This window comes from Phacochoerus africanus, chromosome 11, assembly GCF_016906955.1.
Source record: "Phacochoerus africanus isolate WHEZ1 chromosome 11, ROS_Pafr_v1, whole genome shotgun sequence".
In the NCBI taxonomy this organism is placed as follows: Eukaryota; Metazoa; Chordata; class Mammalia; order Artiodactyla; family Suidae; genus Phacochoerus; species Phacochoerus africanus.
The window spans coordinates 3,808,083-3,830,143 of record NC_062554.1 but is presented as its reverse complement, the minus strand read 5'-3'; the positions used below and the strand labels follow the sequence as shown (position 1 = coordinate 3,830,143).

General features: G+C 43.7%; 2 protein-coding genes across 3 annotated transcripts; both read right to left on the bottom strand.

Moving 5' to 3' along the window:
* Positions 1 to 1,964: 1,964 nt before the first annotated feature.
* Positions 1,965 to 2,935, bottom strand: LOC125111264 (olfactory receptor 52H1). Its single transcript, XM_047753174.1, has one exon. The coding sequence runs from the start codon at positions 2,910 to 2,912 to the stop codon at positions 1,965 to 1,967; it is 948 nt and encodes a 315-aa protein (XP_047609130.1). The 5' UTR covers positions 2,913 to 2,935.
* An 8,628-nt stretch (positions 2,936 to 11,563) lies between these two features.
* Positions 11,564 to 18,121, bottom strand: LOC125111418 (olfactory receptor 52H1-like). 2 transcript variants are annotated; one of them, XM_047753363.1, is made up of 2 exons: positions 18,077 to 18,121; positions 11,564 to 12,506 (listed from the first exon to the last, which is right to left on the bottom strand). In XM_047753363.1, the coding sequence occupies exons 1-2, from the start codon at positions 18,119 to 18,121 to the stop codon at positions 11,598 to 11,600; spliced, it is 954 nt and encodes a 317-aa protein (XP_047609319.1). In that variant the 3' UTR covers positions 11,564 to 11,597. The 2 variants fall into 2 exon arrangements, with proteins under 2 accessions (XP_047609319.1, XP_047609320.1); XM_047753364.1 differs by lacking the exon at positions 18,077 to 18,121 and having other exon boundaries at positions 11,564 to 12,545.
* Positions 18,122 to 22,061: the final 3,940 nt, after the last annotated feature.

Genomic DNA, 22,061 nt, shown 5'->3' with positions numbered 1-22,061 from the left:
AGCAAAGAAGCCGCAAAGCCATGGAAATAAAGGACCTCTCCTGAGAAGTGTAAAAAAAAAAAAAACAAAACAAAAAAAAAACAGATAACTGACTCAAAGATAGAAGGTGGGAGAAGGAAATGGAGACAGTGCAGGGGATAATCCCTTTCTTGTTTTTCTGGGTCACTAAGCTTCCGAAAGAGCCATTCATGGGTGTCAGCAAATAACCATGGCTTTGAGGTCCCACCAGGATGAAAGGAGTGTGTACTTTTTTTTTTTTTTTTTTTTGCTTTCTGTTTTTTGACCAGGCCCTCAGCACGGGGAAGTTTCTGGGCCAGAGATGGAACTTGTGTCATAATAGTGACCTGAGCTGCACCACTGACAACGCCAAGTCCTTAACCTGCTGAGCCACACGGGAACTCCAGAAGAAGTATGTACTTTTAAGTGACCTCAGCTCAGGCTCCATTTACTTACTATTCTTTTAGTAAACTTTCAAAAATATCAGCTCTTAGTCCACATTCTCAGCAAGATTTAAACCATGGGAAAGAGAATGAGATCATGCCCTCTGACATCCGAGGGCATTTTTAGCAAAAGGTGGCACAGAAAGCAGGTCCCGCTCCTCCTCATCTCTCACCTCCTGGGCCCCCTCACTCTGCGCCGGCCACACTGGCCTCATTTCTGGCCTCAGCTCATGTCAAGCTATTTCCAGCCCCAGGGCCTTTGCATGTGCTATTCTTCCCATCATCTTCCTCATCCAGGTTTAGTCCATCATTTTATTTAGCTTTGTTTTTCTATTGCTTATGTTACATTTCGAAAGAAATGTATTTATTTCTTTACTTGCCTCTTGTTTGTCACTCTCCTTGAAAAGTAAGTTCCATGGAAGCAAGGCTGAACCTTTTCCATATTATTAATCTTCATATCCTAAAAGGTTAGAGTATACTATAGCCCAGATATGTAGTATAGCATGTATTCAATAATTTCCAGATGAATAACTTTCAGAAAATTATTGGGAGAACTCTACATTTTTCTTTGACTCCAGCGTACAGTGCTTTCTCAATTCTAAATCTGAAGACGTCCAGGCACATCTCGCTTTGAATGTATTACTTCATTGGTAGTTTTCCCCTTCTCACCCACACTCCTCACCGCAGAAATTTATTTTGTCATTGACTCCCTCTTTTAATCAAGGAAAGACACTCTGCAGATGAGAACTCCGCAAGTCCTCTGGCCAAGGGGGTTACTACCATTGTTACTAGTATTGTTTTACTTTAGTACACAAATGAACTGGCTTGAGGTCTCACCATGTATTATGGGAAGTCCAGCCCTTTTCTCAGATCTCCAGTCATTTCTGAGGGTCACGTCCTCCCAGGCACTCTCTCTGAAGCTCACTTTCTCAAGGTATCTTGGAGCCTAGAAGCAACTTTTTTCTTCTGGCACAGGTGCCAGCAACCCTGGTACTGATGAATATATTCTCTCGGTCCCATTGTAGGGCTGCGAACAGAACTCATTGCTTGAACAGGCTTATACGGAAAGGCTCTTCCCGGTGTGGGGCATGGGACATTTAACAGGAACTATAGGAACAAACACGGACAATAATTAGAACTGATGTTATCATAACCATCTCCTAATCCTCTCAGTGAACCTTTTCTCACTGATTATCTTCAGTTTCAGTCTTTCTTCTCTCTCCACGAGTGCAAATTTCCATTTCCGCATTTTGACTGCTTTTTCTATTTAGAGTAACTCGGCTCTCTGTTTTCCTCTCCTTTTTCATCAAGTCCTGTGCAATTTCATAGTCCACAGACCATCAGGCTGTCGAGGAGTTTTCTATACAGAGAACCATGTCTTTCATGTGGGTCATGCCATTTTCCTAATATGCAAAATCACGTGTAGAGCGCTCTTACTTTAAATAGCATTGGCTTTTGTCAATTTTTTACGACGATAATATACAGTATAAACTTATCCGATCTTTCCCAATGTTCAGTGGAACCCTATTTGGTACCCTTGGTATAAAACAAAATTATGACCTTATCTCTGATTGGCTTGGTCTTTACTCCGTAAACCATGGGGTTGAGGGCAGGTGGGATAACGACGTAGAGGTTGGCAAACATGATGTGGAAAGTGGGGGAGACATTGGGTCCAAAGCGGTGGGCGAGGATAGAGAAAAAGGCAGGTGTATAAAACATGAGGATGACACAGACATGGGACCCGCAGGTGCCCAGGGCCTTCTGGCGAGCTTCTCGGGAGGGGAGGCGGAAGACAGCACAGAGGATGAGGACGTAGGAGACGGCGATGAGGACCACATCTGAGATGACCGTCATGATGGGGACACAAAAGCCATACCAGATATTGATGGAGATGTCGGCACAGGCCAGCCGGGCGACACCGATGTGCTCACAGTATGTGTGGGGTGTGATGCGTGTTCTGCAGAAAGGCAGGCGGGTGAGCAAGAATACGACTGGCAAGATGATGCAGAAGCTTCGAAAGGAGATTCCCACAGCAATCTTGATGATGGTCTTGGGGGTCAAGATAGTGGTGTACCTCAGGGGAAAACAGATGGCCACGTAGCGGTCAAATGCCATGGCCATCAGGATGGCTGAGTCCAGGACAAAGCTACAGTGGATGAAGAACATTTGTGTAAGGCACCCTGGGAATGTGATCTCTCGGGCCCCAAGCCAAAAGACACCGAGTGTTTTAGGAACACCAGCTGTGGACAAGATGAGGTCAGTTGTGGCCAGCATGGACAGAAAGAAGAACATGGGTTCATGAAGGCTACGCTCCACCGCAATGAGGTAGAGAAGGATGCAGTTTCCCACCACAGCCACAACGTAGATGATACAGAAGGGGATCCCAATCCATACATGAGCCTGCTCCAGACCTGGGATGCCCATGAGAATGAAGGATCCTGGGTTGGAACTGCTCAGGTTGAAAATGACCATGGTGGACCAGGATGGCACAAGTCCTGGAAGCTGAGGACAGAGGGTGGTAAAGTTAGGGTCACTTGAGTCACTCTCACTTCAAACCACTCATCATTACTCACCCCTAAAAATAAGGTGACTTTGCTTTATTTCATCTGCTTCTTATAGTTTTCAGAGTACAGGTCTTTTGTCTCAGTAGGTGGGTTTATTCCTAGGGATTTGTTCTTTGTGATGCAATGATAAATGCGATTGTTTCCCTAGTTTCTCTTGATCATCTTTCATTGTTAGTATATAAAAATGCAGTACATGTCTATGTATTCCTTTTGTATCCTGCAAATTTACCAAATGCATTGATGAGCTCTAACAGTTTTCTGGTAGTATCTTTGATATTTTCTTTGTATAGTATCTTGTCATCTGCAAACAGTGGCAGTTTTATTTCTTCCCTTCCAGTTCGTATTCATTTTCTTCTCTGACTATACTACAAAGCTACAGTCATCAAAACATCATAGTACTGGCACAGAAATATAGATCAGTGGAACAGGATAGAAAGCCCCGAGTTAAACCCACACCCCTACAGTCAACTAATCTATGAAAAAGGAGGTGAGAATATACAATGGAGGAAAGGCAGTCCCTTCAATAAGTGGTTCTGGGAAAACTGGACAGCTACATGCAAAACAATGGAATTAGAACACTTTCTAACACCATACGCAAAAATAAACTCAAGATGATTTAGAGACCTAAATGTAGGACCAGAGATCATAAAACTCTTAGAGGAAAACATAGACAGAACACTATTTCACATAAATCTCAGTAATATCATCTCAGATTCACCTTCTAAAGTCATGAAAATAAAAGCAAAAATAAACCTAATTTAATTTAAGGTCCTAATGGGACCTAATTAAACTTAAAACTTTTTGCACAGAAACAGAAAGCATAAACAAAACAAAAAGACCACCCACAGCATTGGAGAAAATATTGCAAGTGAAGCGACTGAGAGGGGATTAATCTCCAAAATATACAAATACTTCCTGCAGTTCAATATCAAAAAAACAAACAACCTGATCAAAACATGGGCAGAAGATCTAAACAGATAATTCTCCAAAGAAGACATGCAGATGGCCAAAAACATATGAAAAGATGCTCAACATCACCCAGTCCAGGATGAATGCAAATCAAAACTACTATGAGGTAACACCTTACACCAGCCAGAATGGATGGCCATCATCAAAATGTCTACAAACAGTAATTGCTGGAGAGGGTGTGGAAAAAAAGAACCCTATTACACTGTTGGTGGGAATGTCAATTGGTACAACCCCTGTGGAAAGTAGTATGGAGATTCCTCAGAAAACTAAACACAGAACTACCATTTGACTCAGCAATCCCACTCTTAGCACTTATCCAGCCTTTGCCAGGCAGCTTTCCATATTGGCGTCAATCCCTGATTTCTTTATGCAGTATACCCCTGATACAACTTAACAATTTACGGGGCCTATTTTTCCTGGGTTGGTGGGTTTTAGTCTGTATGACTTTACGGACATAGTTGATTCATCTCAGATTGCTCTGTCATTGCTGAATATCCGTCTCTGCCCCAGGGCAGTCATTCACTCTTTTCAAGCTACCTGGCGACTGCGCTCCTTAGATTGTGAGATCCACACTCCTTTTCCCTTCAAAAACCCAATTCATTTCAACAAACTCTTCCTGAGTTACTACACTCTGCTGGAACACAGGTGTCATTTAAATTTAAATTTTAAATGCCTCTATAGTCAAGGCTCGTGAGTCTTTCTTCCTCCAAAAAGATAGTTTTCTATTATTCTTTACAGTCTGCTGTTGTATAATATCCTAATCCTTTGGACTGAAGAACACCAGTGGCCAAGATTTCTGTCCGAAAAAAGAGTTATGTCTCTGTAAGTACATATTCTATTAGATAGACACACATACTCTAGGACACATAGTTTCTTAGATACACAGAGAGAGAGAGAGAGGGAGCTTATTAGTCGTGAATATCTCAAGCATATCTTGATCTATACTTTCATTCTTTCATGTATTTTACCATCATGTATTTACCCACCATAATCTTACACAAACATCAACTCCTCTTCCCACTCTCTCTCTTACACACACATACACACCTGCACACGTGTGTGCACGTATACTCACATGCACATACCCTGCACACACATGCACAAGGAAAACACACAGAAAATATTCCATGACTGAATCGTGTCATTGCCATTTTCTTTGCAAGGTCCCCAACTCTTGACTCTGAGGGTTAATCTTTTAAAGACAAGGTTCTTGAGATTTTTGCCATTTGCAGCAACATGGGTGGACTTGGAGGGCATCGTGCTCAGTGAAATCAGTCAGAGAAAGACAAATACCATACATCACTTACATGTGCAATAGAAAAACATGTACAACCAACCAGTGACTATAACAGAACAGAAACACACACACGTATACAGAGAACGAACAAGTGGTTACCAGTGGAGAGAGAGGGAAGGGGCGTCATGGGGGTAGGGGGTGGGTGGTATTAGGTGGGATATGCTATAAAAATGTAAAACACAGGGAATACAGCCCATATTTTGAAAGAACTGAAAATTGAGTGTAACCTTTAAAAATTGTATTAAAAAATGATTCCCTTCCCAGGTGGGACAAAGGCAGGCTGTTCCCTTTAGGCCAGGAGAGGAGGGGAGGGGTGAGAGGAGGCTGAGCAGCAGATTCTTATTTGCTGGACAGGGCTGTTTGTGACTCAGCTGCTCAAGTCATGAATAAGGAACATTATGGGCACACAAAAAGACTAGGTTCTTAAAGTTCCCTCCTTCTCCAGGAATGCGTCTACACAGAAAGTGATTTACAATCCTGACAGAACCAACCACACAGCAAGGCCAGGGACTCCCAAGTTCATAGCTAAGAGGAAGCTTGTGATGCCCACGTACCCCAGATTCCAACCCGGCAAGGCCAAGCCTGGTGTTCACTCCATCTGCACCCTCACTGTGCATCATATTCTCAGACCCAGATCACCGCACCTTCCACCTCCCAGGCCGACACTCAGTGTCTCCGCTCTTCTGCTTTTGCTAAAGAGAAACTAAATGTTCTTTTCTTTCCGACCTTCTCTTGTCTGTAAATAAAATCGTGTTCCTGACAGCCACTCCGACCCCCTGCTGCTGCCTCTGTAATTCCTACGGCCTGGGCTCTGGGAACTCAGGGCAGAGCTCCGACGGCGGGCCACAGTCCAGCCCTTTATAGCTGAGTGGCTGTGTTCCCTGGACGCGCCGTCATCCAGGCCTCTTATCCACTGGAGGCCTAGAAATCACCTGTTGCCTACAGGAGAGGTCTGATTAGGCTGTGCAGCCTTTGAGTGGTGAAGCCCTCTTGTGCTCTGCTCACTTACTCAAACAATACGTGACATCAACACTCTGAAATCATATGCTCTGAATCCCAGCTCTTCCAGCTTGTCTGAAGTCATCTTTTATTTGTACGTATGAGAGGAAAGGTCTTCTATGGTTTTTATATTTTCATGAGGTCAGGTACAACAGATTTATAAACGCGCACATGGGCACGCAGAGTTAAATCTGAGGCTGGTCACTCTACAGTCAGACAAATCCACAATGTGGGGCGATCTGCAAAACAGTCTGGTGTTTTCCGTGAGTCGGTGCTATTAAAAAAGGACAGGGTATTGGAGGAGGAAAGTACCTTCCTAAATTAGAGTAAATTTAAAACAAGGAACAACCCAATGTAATTCTGGATGAACTTTGTTTAAATAATCCAGGATTAGAAGATAACATATAATTGGGGAAAATTAAATATGAGCGAGGTCTAAACAAGGAGAATAAGGACTTCCACGGTTAAATCTTAAAAAAAATTAAAAAATAAATATGAACTAGGTCTTAGATAATATGAATTAATTAGTGCTGATTTTATTAAATGTGATTTTTATATTATGATGAATACAAACACACACGCATGCACAGGTCCCTGTAATATCTCAATAAAACATTGGCATAGTGTATGCACTGTATGCAGTGGAGCCACAGGGCTACGCACTTTAATCACAATTCTATAATTTACTGTCTGTCTGAATTTGGTCAAGCTTACATGGACTATATATGATCCCTGAATTCCTCATTTTTTGAGAAAGGCCTAAAACGTCGAATTAGTTATTTTCAGGACAAAAGAGGACATGCCCCCAAACTACCCCTTAGTGGGGTGTCTGAAACATAGTGAGCATATAATTAGTTTTATCCTTTATCTCAGATTATATGTTTATATCATCTGTGTTTTCACAAGCGTCAGACCACACAGTGAAAAAGAGAACAGAAATAGACAGAAGTATAAAAAATAATAAGAGCACCTGCATACTTAAATCCACTCCCCAGTTGAGTTTATGGGTCCTTGTCACATATATGTCAAAAATTCCCAGAACAGCACTTTCCATGGCCACTCTTTTTTTTGGAGGGGGGAGGCTGCACCCACGGCATAAGGAATTTCCCAGGACAGGGATTGAATCCAAACCACAGCTGTGACCTCTGCTGTAGCTTTTGCCAGGCCAAATCCTAAACCCACTGCTTCAGGCTGGGGATAGAACCCGTGCCACTGCAGAGACAACCCCAGATCTTTAACCTGCTGGGCAACAGTGGGAACTCCCAGCCATGGCCATTCTTAAGCCAGCTGTGCAATTGCTTATCTGATCATTTGGCACTGAGCTCATGGAGCCTGTGTCCCAGTACAGGTCACCTTGACCTCCGCTAATAAGTGACAGTGCTCAGGAAAGGACGTTATGGGGCTGAGACCATGGCTCCTGGAAAACGGGGCCCTGAGCTTTTTCCACCCACCCTTTCTTTCTCTGCAAATCCTAGTCCCAGCCAAGCCCCTTCAAACAGCCCGCACTCACCTAGTCTTGGGAATGGGGCCAATGGACAGCAGAAGGATTGTGGTGAGAGACACAGAATATCTGCGAGAGGGGCAGATGCACCCAAAAAATAAGTGGCGGTGAAAAGAAGGAACAGTTAGACAGACTGATCCCCTGCTGATTTATTGATTTTTTTCTCCTGGACATCGTTCACTGTGGGAAAGAAATAAATGGGCCTGAGGGGCCCCCGCACCCTCTCTTCTCACTCTCAGGGGATGAGAAGAAAGAAGAAGTTTTGTGATAGCCCCCATGTCTCACGATTATGTAATAGGACCAAAAAATTAGGACAGTGCTTGTGAAAATGCTTAGCACCCCAGCAGGTTCACGGTGCACCTGCCTTAGGAATTACACGGCCCCTTCAGGAGGGTCTCCTACTGCCCTTCAGAGTGAGGCCCTGACATCTGTGTGCAAGAGCTCTGTGGGGGGGTTGCGCGCCCCTCCTTTTCCCTAGAGGACCAGTATAAAGGTGGATGAGAGCATGCAAACCAGAAAACAGGAACGTTGGTTTATTGGAGTCGGAGTGAATGAATCGTGGCCAGTATTTCCTCTGCGGGGCTATGTGAGGATGGGCCTGTGGGCGTCAAAACGCCTCTTGGGGACATCTTTGGCTACACATCCCACTTGTGGTCAACACCACTGTGTCCCAAACCACAGTCACTACCCCCTAAAGCTATGCGTTCAAGGTTCCCACGCTCAGCCCATGTCAACCTCACCAGTCACATGCAGTTTTTTCAACCACAGTGTATTGCCCTTCCCTCTGAAATATCTCCTGAATCCGCTGTCTATTTCCATAGCCTGGGGCAATAAAAATAGTATTTTAGGGACTCAGGGAATGATTTCCATTGGATTCATATAGAAATACTATTAATATTAATATTATTATACTCATTTCAAAATGGAAGTCTCACCGCTCCATTGCTACTATGCAGATAACAATTTGTTTCCCTTGAAATTATGTTACTTTTAAAACAAAGATCCAGAGATTCAATGATTAAAGAATGAAAGTGGGGATTTCCTGATGCCGCCTCTCATATTTTGTGCATGTGAACTGGGCCCCTGTCAATTGCTTGGACTCCCGTTTAGGTGTGTGTACAGCATATGGAATCAGAGCTACTTCACAAGGACCAGGTAGACCCATGGAAATGTGTTTTTTTGGTCCATTTCTCATTGAAGGTGGCTTTACCTTTTCTTCAGGCAGGTGAAGGGTCTTTCCTTGGTCAAAAAAGGCTGCCCACCTGTGAAGGGTTATCGTGCACATGAGAGGGCAGGATAGGGTGGCCGTTAAATCCAGTGGCCTCTCCCTCCACCAACCCCAAAACGATCACAAACCCTGTCCCAAGACATGACATAGGAATAATATTTTATAGCACAATTCAGAGCTTTGTTGCCACGTGCTTAAAATTCCTCAGCTTTCCATTTTTCCTGGAATATTAAACTCCTGAAAATGACCTAGATTGTTCTGTCGTCTTCAATCTCACCTTCTCGTCTCCCTCTCCCTAAACCCACCCTGCCCCCTCAGTTTCCAGGTCTCTTAATGCACTGAGCCTTTTCTCAGCTCTGGGTCTTTACATGTTCTAATCCCTCAGGCTTTTTTCCAAAAATAAGCAGACCACAGTTTTTTCATCCATACGTGTTTGCTTGTCTTTTTTCCAGCTTTATTGAGGTATAACTGACAAAGAAAACTGGATATATTTAAAGCGTATGCCATGACGATTTTTTTTTTTGTCTTTTTGCTATTTCTTTGGGCCGCTCCCGCGGCATATGGAGGTTCCCAGGCTAGGGGTCGAATCGGAGCTGTAGCCATCGGCCTACGCCAGAGCCACAGCAACGTAGGATCCGAGCCGCGTCTGCAACCTACACCACAGCTCACGGCAACGCCGGATCGTTAACCCACTGAGCAAGGGCAGGGACCGAACCCGCAACCTCATGGTTCCTAGTCGGATTCGTTAACCACTGCGCCACGACGGGAACTCCTGCCATGACGATTTGATCTAGATATGCATGGTAAAATACCACAACACATAATTTACACACCCATCCTGTCACACATTTGCTGTAAGTGCATGTGTGTGTATGTGTGTGTTCACTCCATCTGCTCCCTCACTGTCCATCATATTCATCTTTATTCTGTTCCATTGATCCACGTGCCTGTTTTTATGCTCTTCTATAATCACCATATTGCTTTGATTCCTATTAATTTGTAACATAGTTTGAAATCAGAAAGTGTGATGCTGCCAGCTTTGTGCATCTTTTGTGAGATTGCTTTGAATCTTCAGATCTCTGGGGGCTCCACACAAATTTTAAGATTACTTTTCCTATATCTATGAAAAATGCTGTTGGACTTTCGACAGGAATTGCATTAAATCTGCAGATTGCTTTGGGTCATGTGAGCATTTTTACAGTATTAATTCTCCCAATCCAAGAAGAGATCCGTTTCCATGTACTGATACCCCTACTTTTAGAGTATCTGCTTTATACCATTTCACTTTTATGGAAGATTTTATTAGTAACTATTTACACCAACGGAAAGAAAGCCAAAGAGAATTATAGCTTTTATGAAAAAAGATGAAAAGCAAAAAAAAAAAAAAAGTCAGCCTTTGTTTTTCAACCAGCTGTTATAGAGGCAGTGCACAGCCAGAGCTGCTAAAGTGGCATCACCAAGCTCCTTCCCTGGGAACTACGCTCAGCATCTCAGCATCAAGCCCTCAGAGCTTGGAACTATGTCAGGGATCCTTTATGCATTCTATCAACTTATTTTATGCATCCATCAGCAAGCTGTGTCCTAAGGTAATTTTTGCTTTACACCGTTTTGACTTATGAAAGGTTTCATAAGAATGCTCTATTTTTGGATAATGGAGCAACCTGAATTTGTTTATTCTTCATTCCCTTTATCAATGTCTTAGAGTTTTCAGTGTATAGGTCTCTCATCTCCTCTGCCTGGTTCATAACACCCTCCCTTCCCTAATTGACTGACTTCTCGTGATTTCCATTTTTCGTAGAAAAATTGCAATTTCCTTCAGGCAGGGATTTCCTGAACACCTAATCTGATGTTTTCTTCTGATAGCCTCTCTCCAAAGGCACTGCTTTTAACATTTTGGTTTGTTTCTGTCCGTCGTAAAGCATCTCCTTTGACTTTCTCAGGAGCGAGTGAAAAATGATCTTTGGATTTCATCATTGGTCTTTCCATCCTCGGTCCAAAATAAACACCTGCACCGTGAGTTTAATAACTTGATAATTATTTGCCATTCATGCCTTAAATGAACATTACATGCTCCCCTAGTACCTGTCAGGACGTATGCTTGATGATGTGCAGATATGCATTGAAGTAATCAAAGTAAAAATTCAGAACCTCACAGAGCTGTCAGGGTAGAAACGCCTTATGCTATTATGATACATAAGCTACTCTGATGTATAAATCTGGAAAAAAAAATCGGATTATTTAGAAACATATTTATAAAGAAAAAGAGATACTGATCACTTTATTTTCATTTAAAATTTTGTATTACCCTAGAGCAATCAACAGGAATTGCAATTTTTCAGTTTCTGGAAATAATGTGTTATGTAAATAACACATTATATATATATATAAATATATATATAAATATAAATATGTATAACACATTATATATATATAACACATTATCTACATACATATATATATAACACATTATATATATATATATAATTTCCTAGACTAAAATTTTAACTTTTTTGTGACTGACGTGGCGGAAAAGACTTCTGCCTAAAATAACGAAGAGGTCAAAACTACAGTCCCCTGCCTCCTAGATGTCAGGCAGACATCAACAGGACTTCTTAGGAAAGAGCAGAAGAGTGACTTTGTCTCGGATCTGCTTGGTCTTCACTCCATAGACAGCAGGGTTGAGGGCGGGAGGGACGATGACATAGATGTTGGCAAACACGATGTGAAAGCTACGAGGGACATTCTGTCCAAAGCGATGCGCAAGGATGGAGAAGAACGCTGGGGTGTAGAACAAGAGGATGACACAGACGTGGGCCCCGCAGGTGCCCAGGGCCTTCTGGCGAGCTTCTCGGGAGGGGAGGCGGAAGACAGCACAGAGGATGAGGACGTAGGAGACGGCGATGAGGACCACATCTGAGATGACCGTCATGATGGGGACACAAAAGCCATACCAGATATTGATGGAGATGTCGGCACAGGCCAGCCGGGCGACACCGATGTGCTCACAGTACGTGTGGGGGATGGCACGTGTCCCGCAGAAGGGGAGACGATGTGCAAGGAAAACGCATGGGACAATAACACTGAAGCTTCTCCAGGAGATTCCTACAGCCATTTTGACAGTGGTCTTGGGGGTTAGAATAGTGTTGTATCTCAAGGGCGAGCAGATGGCCACGTAGCGGTCAAATGCCATGGCCATCAGAATGGCCGAGTCCAGAACAAAGCTGTAGTGCAGAAAGAATAATTGTGTGAGGCAGCCAGGAAAACCAATTTTCTGGGGACCCAACCAGAAGATGCTAAGAGTTTTGGGGACGCAGGTGGTGGACAATACAAGATCAGTAACAGCCAGCATAGCAAGGAAAAAGAACATGGGTGCATGAAGACTGGGCTCCACCGCAATGAGGTAGAGAAGGATGCTGTTACCCACGACGGCCACGAGATAGAAGAGGCAGAACGGGATGCTGATCCAGACGTGGTACGGCTCAAGTCCAGGGACGCCCAAGAGAGTGAAGGAGCCCGTGTTGGAGCTGGTCAGGTTGTCCACGGCCATGGAGAGCGGATGCATAGCTTCTGTGTCCTAAAACAAACTGTACGCAATGGACATTAGAAAACATAGGGAAATTCTTCCTGCACCCCTTCCTTAGGCCCAGCTCTCCTCCTTCTCATCTGCCAAGGAAGAGCTTCCCTTTGCGATGAAGAAGGATGATCATTTTTGTAGAAAGATTTCCCGGACTAGTACACATGCTAGTAATCAGCAAGCCTCTCCAAAGTCTTCCTCAAACTCCATAAGATGACTGAGTTTCCCCTGGGTCAGTCTCATGCGCATCAGTGTAGATATGAGACCAGAGGAAAAACAATCTAACCACATGCTGAGAGAGAAAGACAATGAGGAAAAGTAAGGCATTTTCATTGAAAAAAATAAGGAGACAATGAATCATTACAGATGTCTCCCATAGGCCAGTCTCTTAAAAAGTATTATCTCATTTAGGACAATCTTCTGAGAAATTTATTTTTATCCTTCTGAGTTTTCTTCTTTTTTTTTTTTTCAGAAACTGAAATACTGAGTGCTATCTTACCCTAGCTCTCATCTTCAGGAACTGGCAGAGCCAAGACTGTTAGCGTCCACAGATGTACTGTTTTTTTTTGCGGCTGTGCCACACCACGTGACTTCCTCAACACGCTGTCAGATGAGAACAATTGAAAAGGGGCCGGGGCTGGTAGAGAGTGTATGAGCAAAGACACAAGGCCGGCACTGTTATTTGTCACCAACCCTATGCCACGACTCCCCTGACCCTAGAGTCTTGGGACTTGCAGACCAGGAGGCTCTCTGAGGCTGTGCGGTTTGATGCCTCATGATGGAAGAGTCTATGAGAAAGGGTATGAGGCTCAGCCTCCAGCCCCTCTTAGGCTTGAATGAGGAAAAGCCTTCGAAAGCGCTTTTGATAAATGGAGAGGTGACCTCTAGTGGAAGAAAGTGAGAATTTATTTCTTCTAAATTCTGGGTCTCGCCCAAGACAAATAAGCCACCTCCATAAGAAGAGGTAACATTTTTTACGAGCATTCAGTGATAGTGCACAAATCCAAAGCTCTTTCCATGAGATCATTTCTCTTATTCTCTTAGCAACCGTATGAGACAGCTGAGACTATTGTCCACTTTTTAAAGATGGAGACGCTAAGGCAGAGAGAAGTTTAAGTGACTTGTCACAGCCACACAATGAGCATATGATAAAGCTGGAAATCAAACCCTCAGAGCATTTTCCTAGACCCCCATGTACAGGGTGAAAATTCTTCACAGCGTCTATAGCAAGTGCTATACACATGGTAACTAAGATGATATAAAGATATACAATTCAGTCATGTAAAGAAAAGAGAAAACAAATTAGCAGCACAAAATCAAGCACATCACTTATGATTATACATGTAGGTTATCCGAGCTCCTGTATTTAAAAGCCTAAGTATCCATGACGTCTTTTAAAATAAAATCCAACTGCATGTGTCTCACGGGAGAAGGAACGGAAACAAAAATGGCCCGGAAAGGATGCAACAAAAGCAGCATAGACCAGAGGACTTCGGATAAATGGAAGGGCAAAGGGAGAAAACCTGGCGAAATGAAAACCAGAAAAAAGTCAAATTAAATTTTAAAAGCATTAAATGACATGAAAGATAACTTTGAGCTCTTAAAAGGAACACTCCTCAATGCAGGTGGAAATCATACTGCCTGCAGACATCTCTGCCTAGGATACATTTAAAATAAGTAAATAGGAGTTCCTGTCGTGGCTCAGTGGTTAGTGAATCAGACTAGGAACCATGAGGGTGCGGGTTCGATCCCTGGCCTTGCTCAGTGGGTTGAGGATCCAGCGTTGCCGTGAGCTGTGGTGTAGGTTGCAGATGTGGCTCACATCCCGCGTGGCTGTGGCTGTGGCTGTGGCCTGCAGCTACAGCTCCGATTAGACCCCTAGCCTGGGAACCTCCACATGCTGCAGGAACAGCCCAAGAAATGGCAAAAAGACAAAAATAAATAAATAAATAAATAAAATAAGTAAATAACATATCTTTGCCCAACTCTTTTCTTATTGTTATCTCAGACTTCCTTGTAATTCCCTTGATTCTCTGAAGAGGAATGTCTAGCTATTACCTGCAGTAAGTTTAACTTTCTTGCTTCTTACCCAAAACGTGCCCCTCAAAGCTGCACAGCATCATCCTGGGTGGCTTAACTGTGTTGCTGATGGTCAGCTGCACAAATCCAGGGCCATATCTTTGAGGTATTGGAACCCAAAATCGATTAACCTCGTATGTCACAAATTGAGAAACTCCACCTTGTTCAGTGATGTGGTTCAGTTCTTACCAATCTGCTCTTAAACCTAAACCCTCTCGGGCTTGGACATTTTCACTATCATTCCTCACTATCCAGGCGTCTTTGCAACCCTCTGTATGGAGGTTAACTCCTATGAGTCATCGTTTTAACTATTCTCTTCCGAATATTTGTCTTCCCTTGCTCCCCTGAACTTGTGTCACATACACGTGACAACATGCGATTCCTTTTCCTAATGTAACTCATCAATTCCCAAGACCACAGCTCATAGTGATGCATCGCCATCCCCACCTCTTATCCACACATGTCCAACTACACCCTACTTATCCCCTTTTGGATGCCTCACAGGAACCTCAAACACCTTTATTTTTAAAATATATATATGTCTTTTCTAGGGCCACACCCACGACACATGGAGATTCCCAGGCTAGGGGTCTAATTGGAGTTGGGGCTGCCAGCCTACGCCACAGCCACTGCAACAGCAACGCGGGATCCGAGCCACGTCTGTGACCTACACCACAGCTCACAGCCACACCAGATCCTTGATCCACTGAGCAAGGCCAGGGATCGAATCCGCAACCCCATGGTTCCTCGTCGGATTCGTTAACCCCTGACCCACGACGGGAACTCCTCAAACTTAACTTTTCAAAAATTCAAATTCAACATCTTTCGTCACAAACCTGATGCCCCTGCTGTGTCAAAGAATATTAATATCATGCACTAATGACCCAAAGCAGAAACTTGAAATTATATCCTCTCTCTTTAACCCCCCCCCACATTCAATCAATTACAGCTGTCCAATTATTTTTGGAATTGTGGTCCCAAATCCTAACAAAACTACAAGTAGTTTTTACTAACTCTTCAGCCTTCTTGTTACACTCCAGGCATGCTTGCCAGAAAAAAATCCTGCATTTTCTAAAAACATATGTGTTAAAAGCAATTCGGGGGCGTCCCCCCAGTGGGCAAGTGGTTAGGACTCAGTGCTTTTGTTGCTGTGGCCCAGGTTCAACCCCTAGTCTGGGATCAGAGATCCTACATAAAGCCACTGCAGGCAGCAGCCAAAAAAAAAAAAAAAAAGCCGTTTTGATATGAAAGATCATGGTAAATTCCTCTACCATTTCATTTCCAGATTCCAACTACAATATTTACTTAATTATTTCGGCATAAATCTTACGTATGCACTGAGACTCACCTATTTTCTCTTAAGACGAACAAGAGATGGTGGAAACCCAGGGGGCTGAGCTCTCATACCTACTACCTTCCCTTCTCTCACCTGCAGACAAGGCGAAATTCTAATGATCATTCAGATCTTAACGAAAACCCCTTTCATTCGGATTAAACATCGCTTCCCTGAGAACAGTCTTCCTGGTTTTCTACATTAGAAAATTCTATGTTCTACGTGCAATTTCCTCTTCTCTGAAATTATTCATACTTGCAATTAGTGGTTCATTATTTTTCTCTGATAGACGGCAGTCTCTGCGAAGGCCAAGATGCCTCATTTTTTTTTTCTGTGTTTTCTTTGTTTAGTAATAGTCTCAATGTCAGCACAATGGTGACATGTAAAAAATACTCATAAATATTTCCGGAACTGAGTCAAGACAAAAGGGACATTCTTGTTGCGTCTGAAAATACATTTCACATTGTGAAATAGCTACAGCAAGTAGAGGAAAATAAACCTATTAAAAGTGGCAGCTAATCATAATGCCAAACCAAGAAAATATTAGGGCATTTTTATCAACGAAAAAACCAGATCATCATTATTCTTTTTTTAAACCTTTGCTGAGAAGCTGCACCCAGAGAAATGAGACATTTTTTGGACTGGTTACTTTCGTCCCCCCCTCCTTTTGCCTTAGCTTAAATAAAAATTAACCCCCAAGGCTGGGTCCTCTTATTTGGACCCATAGACCCATGCACTTGTGCCAGATAGACACACTATCACAATGTATTGCATTTATTTGCCTATCATCAATCTTTCTTGAGTATAAAGATATTTTCATATTCATAGGTTTATCTCTGTAATTTAATTTCTATAAAACACTTGTTATATTAAAGTGAATAATGCTTAAATCCTTGCATACGCACAAGCTCCTGTCTGACTTGAGAGCTTTGTACGTTTTTGGCCCCATCTCTGCCCACCCTGTGTTACAGTAAAGGGCAGTTTGGTAAATAAGTGGTGAAAATAATTAATGGACAAATTAATGAACAAATACACACATTTACACGTACATCCAGAAACACAGGGAATTATGGGCAACGTCAACCAAACTCACATTATAGTCCCTGCTGAAGAACCTTGGCTTTAGTTTCGGGAATCCTGAATTTGCATTTGATGATCTGTGCCTCCTTTTTCATTATACTTCACGGAGTTTTTTGATGTCTCTGAAAGGCCTGTTTCCTCATAGACATTTTTGCGAGGAGCACTTTTGTGAGATTTTCTGCAGTGGAAAAGTCTTCAACTCCGTGGCTGGAAAGGGGTCTCCCGAGAGAGCAGCTAGTATGTACTCCCCTTTAGGACGACAAGCAAAGGCAGATGCACACAGGTGAACCAGAGGCCAAGTCCACGCTTCCGTCCGAGCTCTCAGACCCCTGGGTTTTGGCTGTTGAATTGTGTCCTTGTGACAGGCCCAGTCCTCCCTGTCTCCTGCTTTATTTACCCATCGTCATCCCAACCCTTCGAACTTTAAAAGTCTGGCCCCAGACCTGCAGGCTACCTCATGAGGAAAGCTGCACGGGGCCCCCCTCGTCTTTCCTTAGGCTCCTTGCTCCTCCTCTGAGGTCCCCTGGCTGTCTGTCCTTCAGTCAGTCTGCCCCAGGATCTGAGCCCTGCCCTGGGCTTTCCAATCACAGCTGCCCTGCCCACCGACCAACACGCACCAACCCCCAGGTCCTTCACGAGGTGGACAGAAACAACACCCATAAGTGGACACTCTTCCTTCTCTTCTGGGACCTTCAGAGAGGGCGCCCTGGCTGGTGGGGCCCTGAGAGACCACAGACACGAGCCCATCAGAGAGCCGTGGGCTGCCCGGCGAGGCTCTTCCCAGGGGTCCAGCTCCTGAGAGTCTGAGCTCCCAAAGGCTGGGTTGGGCTGAGTCCCTGCAGGCTCAGATCTTGTAGGACAGACAGTGTCTGAGTCAGCAGAGTCTCCTGGGACTTTCAAAATGGTTCTAAAGTCGTCTACAGTGATATTCTGTGTATTTCGTGTGTGTGTCTGTGTGTGTGTGTACTGCAATTTTTATCCTTCCTTCTAGAAAAGGAAATAAACATTGTTTCCACATCTCAGCTCTTAGGAGTGTATGGTTTGAGAAGACTTTCATGTCTCTGAAGGCTATTTTGTTTACGCTATGCTTTTCAATTTCCTTATGAAACTGCCAATAAGATATATAGGAAAGTCTAGGCCATATAAGTCACCGAAGCTTCTCTTGTGCTCTCTCTTGAATTGCCCCATCTGGGAGAAGCCAGCCTCAGTGACAGGAGGACAAGCAGCCTTTGTGGGAGGAACCGAAGCCTCTTACTGTCCAACAACACTGCATAAGCAGCCTCCTCCCAGGAGACCCTCCAGCTCCAGCCAGCCCTTCTGATACTTGCAACCTTAGCATCACCTTAACTGCAACCTAATAAGAGACAGAACCACTCAGATGGACCACTCTAGAATTCTGATCAGGCAGGAACTCTTTGTGATAATAAATGGGTTTTTGAGTGTGTTGGGGGGGTGAAATTTGCTACACCACATAGATAACTAAGACGAATAGGAAGGCAAGTTATCATTAGATGGTCCTACTTATGGATGAGGAAGTGGGGTTCAGGCAGGGGAAACCCTTCTTGGCCGCTTAGGCCGCTTGAAGACACTGTAATTCTATCAGAATAATCCCCTCTGACAGTGACCTCAGCAGAGGTTGCCTCCCCGATAGGTGTGAAATACTGTAAGCAGCTTGACCATCTGTAAGAGGTTTTTAAGATCACGCCACAATAAACATTTACTGAAACTAGGAATAATAAGCCAGGTCCGGGAAACGAGGCATTATACGAGACCCTGGATGTTCAGTGATCAATGCCAGTCTATTGGCTTGCCCTCACGAACTAGGGAGGTCGGGAGACTTGTAAAATAAAACTTTGACATGTAGTGAGTGTTATAGGGACTCGAAGACGTCCATGGAAACGGAGGGCAGGGGTAATGCGCTAGGCTGGGGGCCAGAGAAGATCCTGAGACACGGGGGGAACAACATGAATCTTGGAGGTGAAGAAGCATCAGAGGGAAGATGCAGGAAAGATATCTGGGAGACCAGCGTATGCAAAGGCTCAGCAGGGTCTGAGGACATCATGAGTTCTGGGAGACGGGTGTCGCTTAGGAGACACAGGCACACGCTGAGTGAATTGCTGAGGAAAAAAACTGCCGAGGTAGGTGGGCCAGCAATCATTCATTCATTTACACAAGCAGGTCCTGGGTTATTCAGGTCCTGGGTTATTCAGTCCAGGTGCATGGAACACCAAGGAGGAGCAGAGCACTGAGCTAGACCCCAGGAGCAGAGGGAAAAGTGAAACAGACATAATGCCTCTCCTCGTGGAGTATTCCTGCCAATGAAGAAGGCATATAGGATTCAAATAATCCACAAAGTGTGTGTGTGCAAAAATAATCACCCTCTCTGATAACTGTTAGGGAAATCTGCAGAGTTTTATAAGAGCAGATAACTATGGCATCTGACCAGGTCTGGGGGAGATAGGAAATGATTCTTCGAGGAAGATATTTGAAAGATGAAGTGAATTCTAACCGCAAGCTAATACAGTAGATAAAATGTATTGTGTTCTTTCAGGGTGTCCACTGAAAGCCAGACCCTTTAGAAATGTTATCAGTTTAGTCCTTATTCGCTTCCGGTGAGAGAAACATCCCATTTATCCATTTGTCTTACATGACAGGTAGGACCATTGATACTAGAAAGTTGATCCAGTTGGTTCAGTTGTCACATGGAGAATTTTCCAGCTTCTACTTCACGTTGTGCTCTGTTACCTCCAGCAAGCTACAGGAAAAGGGGAGAATATTCTAAACCCAGAGGAAAGTATGTGCAAAGGCCCTTAGGCGAGAAGGACGAAGATGTGAATATAAGCTCCTTGGAAGCAGGCGGTATTATTTTTTCCTTTGTGGTTCATATACGTTTAAAAAGTTATGAGCAGCGAAGACCCTTTTTTAGTAAGTAATAGCCTTTCCAAGGAACTGTGTTGAAAGAGGACGTTCAGCCTAATAGCATGCTCCCTGCCCCAGTGTACCATTTATTCATTTATACCACTTATTCATTCATCCAACCACCATTCGTTGACGTATCTATAGGACAGCACAGAGGAGGGATTAAAGGAAAAGGCTTGAAGCAAAAACACTGACGGCTGACTGCAACTTACCAGCTCCCCCTGTTCCCTTTGGATGAAGTTGGGAGATGTACTTTCTCATCCAACCTTCAATTCTTTTCATGTACACCTGGAGTCCTTACCTACCTCCTAAGATGTGAGGATAGACTGTGACGTTTGAAACGTTAGCGTTATTTGGGACATTACGTGCTAATCTTTTTTAATGTAATTTTACTTTACCATGTAACAGGTGCTGTGGACGCAGATATGGCTAAGCCATGTTTGACTCTCCTCAGGGATGTCACAGGTTAGTGGGGAAAACACATATGGAAGCAGACAATTTCAAAACAGGATGGCAAGAGATCACGACCTCAAAAAGCACAAGGACCTGTGAGAACACAGAAGAGGGTGCTGATGCAATTTGGGGAGAGGGAAGGAGCATCAAGAATGTTATATCATAGCTGTGTTTTTTTGGAGAAAAATAGGAACTTTCAAGGAAAATCACGGGGATAGGAACAAGGCAGGCAGAGAACATTACTTTAAATGCAAAGAAATGAATGAGAACATGATGAGAGTTGGGAAACTGTACTTGGATGCAGGCACCCCGAATGTGGTTGCGGGAGGTTGGGAAGAAGGGAAGGGGAGGAGAGAAGAAGAATTGAGGGAGGTGAGCAAGAACTTGTGCTTCGGAACTTGGATCTTATTATAAAGGCTAAGGGATGAACGGGCCAAGGAAAGATTATACTTGGGAGTATGATAAAATGAATTGGACATGTTGGAAAGTTCGCTCTGGCAGTTGTGTGGACTTGCTGCTGGAATGAGGAAGCATGCATTTGCATTTGCTTTAGAGGAAGCAAAATTAGTTTCCGAATATCCACGGCCACCTAGGCAGAGATGACGAGGAGTTAAGCAGACTGAGGGGATGCAGGAATGAGTCAAAGAGTTTGGGGTTATCAGATACAACTTGGAAATGGATTTACAACGAGATCCTGCTGAGTAGCATTGAGAACTATGTCTATATACTTATATTGCAACATAACAAAGGATGGAAAAAAATGTATGCATGTAAGTGTAACTTGGTTCCCATGCTGTACAGTGGAAAAAAAAAATTAAAAAAAAAAAAAAAGAATATTCCCTCCAGGGCTGGAACAAGGTTGTGGCGAGAGCGGTGCCTAGAATGGAAAATTTAGGGAGAGCCTTACTCTCGGGGTCTTAAAGTGTTCCCTTGAAATTTTGTTTGTTTGTTTTTTTTGCTTTTTTTTTTTTTTTTTGGGTTACAGGCACCTCTACAGGCTTCCTGCTCAATTCAGGGACTGTCAGGGTATTATTGCCAGTTCAGCAGAAAAGGAGTTAAGTATTCGCTTGACGCATTTGTCCCTATCTGCAGTTTAATTGAAGGCAAGACCAGACACCAAGTCCCCGAGGTCGTTCCAGTGGAACTTAGAAGAGCAGTAAATGATCCCAGGCTCCCTCTGCCTTCTGTGCACTGGGAGTCTTCCTTCTGTGGCCACGGGAATGGATGAGGGGGAGTGAGCTACAGACCGAGCATCTCCAGGGCCCTGGACGCACAGACTCACAGCGTTTACTCTAAGTAACACCCAGACTTCGAGAAGCCATTTCTGTGTCTGAGGACTGCCCGCACGGGCAGCAGGTAAAGTAACATTTTTATGTATTTATTCGTTTTAAAATAATTTTTATTTTTTTCCTTATAGCTGGTTCTGTCAATTTCCTACTGTACAGTGAGGTGATGCCGTCACACATATGTATACACATTCTTTGTCTCACATTATCCTGCTCCATCGTAAGTGACCAGATAGAGTTCCCACTGCTACACAGCAGGATCTCATTGCTTATCCATGCCAGAGGCAAGAGTTTGCATCTACTAACCCCAAATTCCCCGTCCCTCCCACTCCCTCCCAG

Excerpts from the sequence above, each read along its gene's own strand:
- LOC125111264 (XM_047753174.1), bottom strand. The coding sequence starts at position 2,912 with ATGGTCATTTTCAACCTGAGCAGTTCCAACCCAGGATCCTTCATTCTC.
- LOC125111418 (XM_047753363.1), bottom strand. The coding sequence starts at position 18,121 with ATGAAAGTCTTCTCAAACCATACACTCCTAAGAGCTGAGATGTGG. Across the intron at positions 12,507-18,076 it reads TCCTAAGAGCTGAGATGTGG|TTCACTCTCTTGGGCGTCCC; the intron begins AAACAATGTTTA and ends AACACGGGCTCC.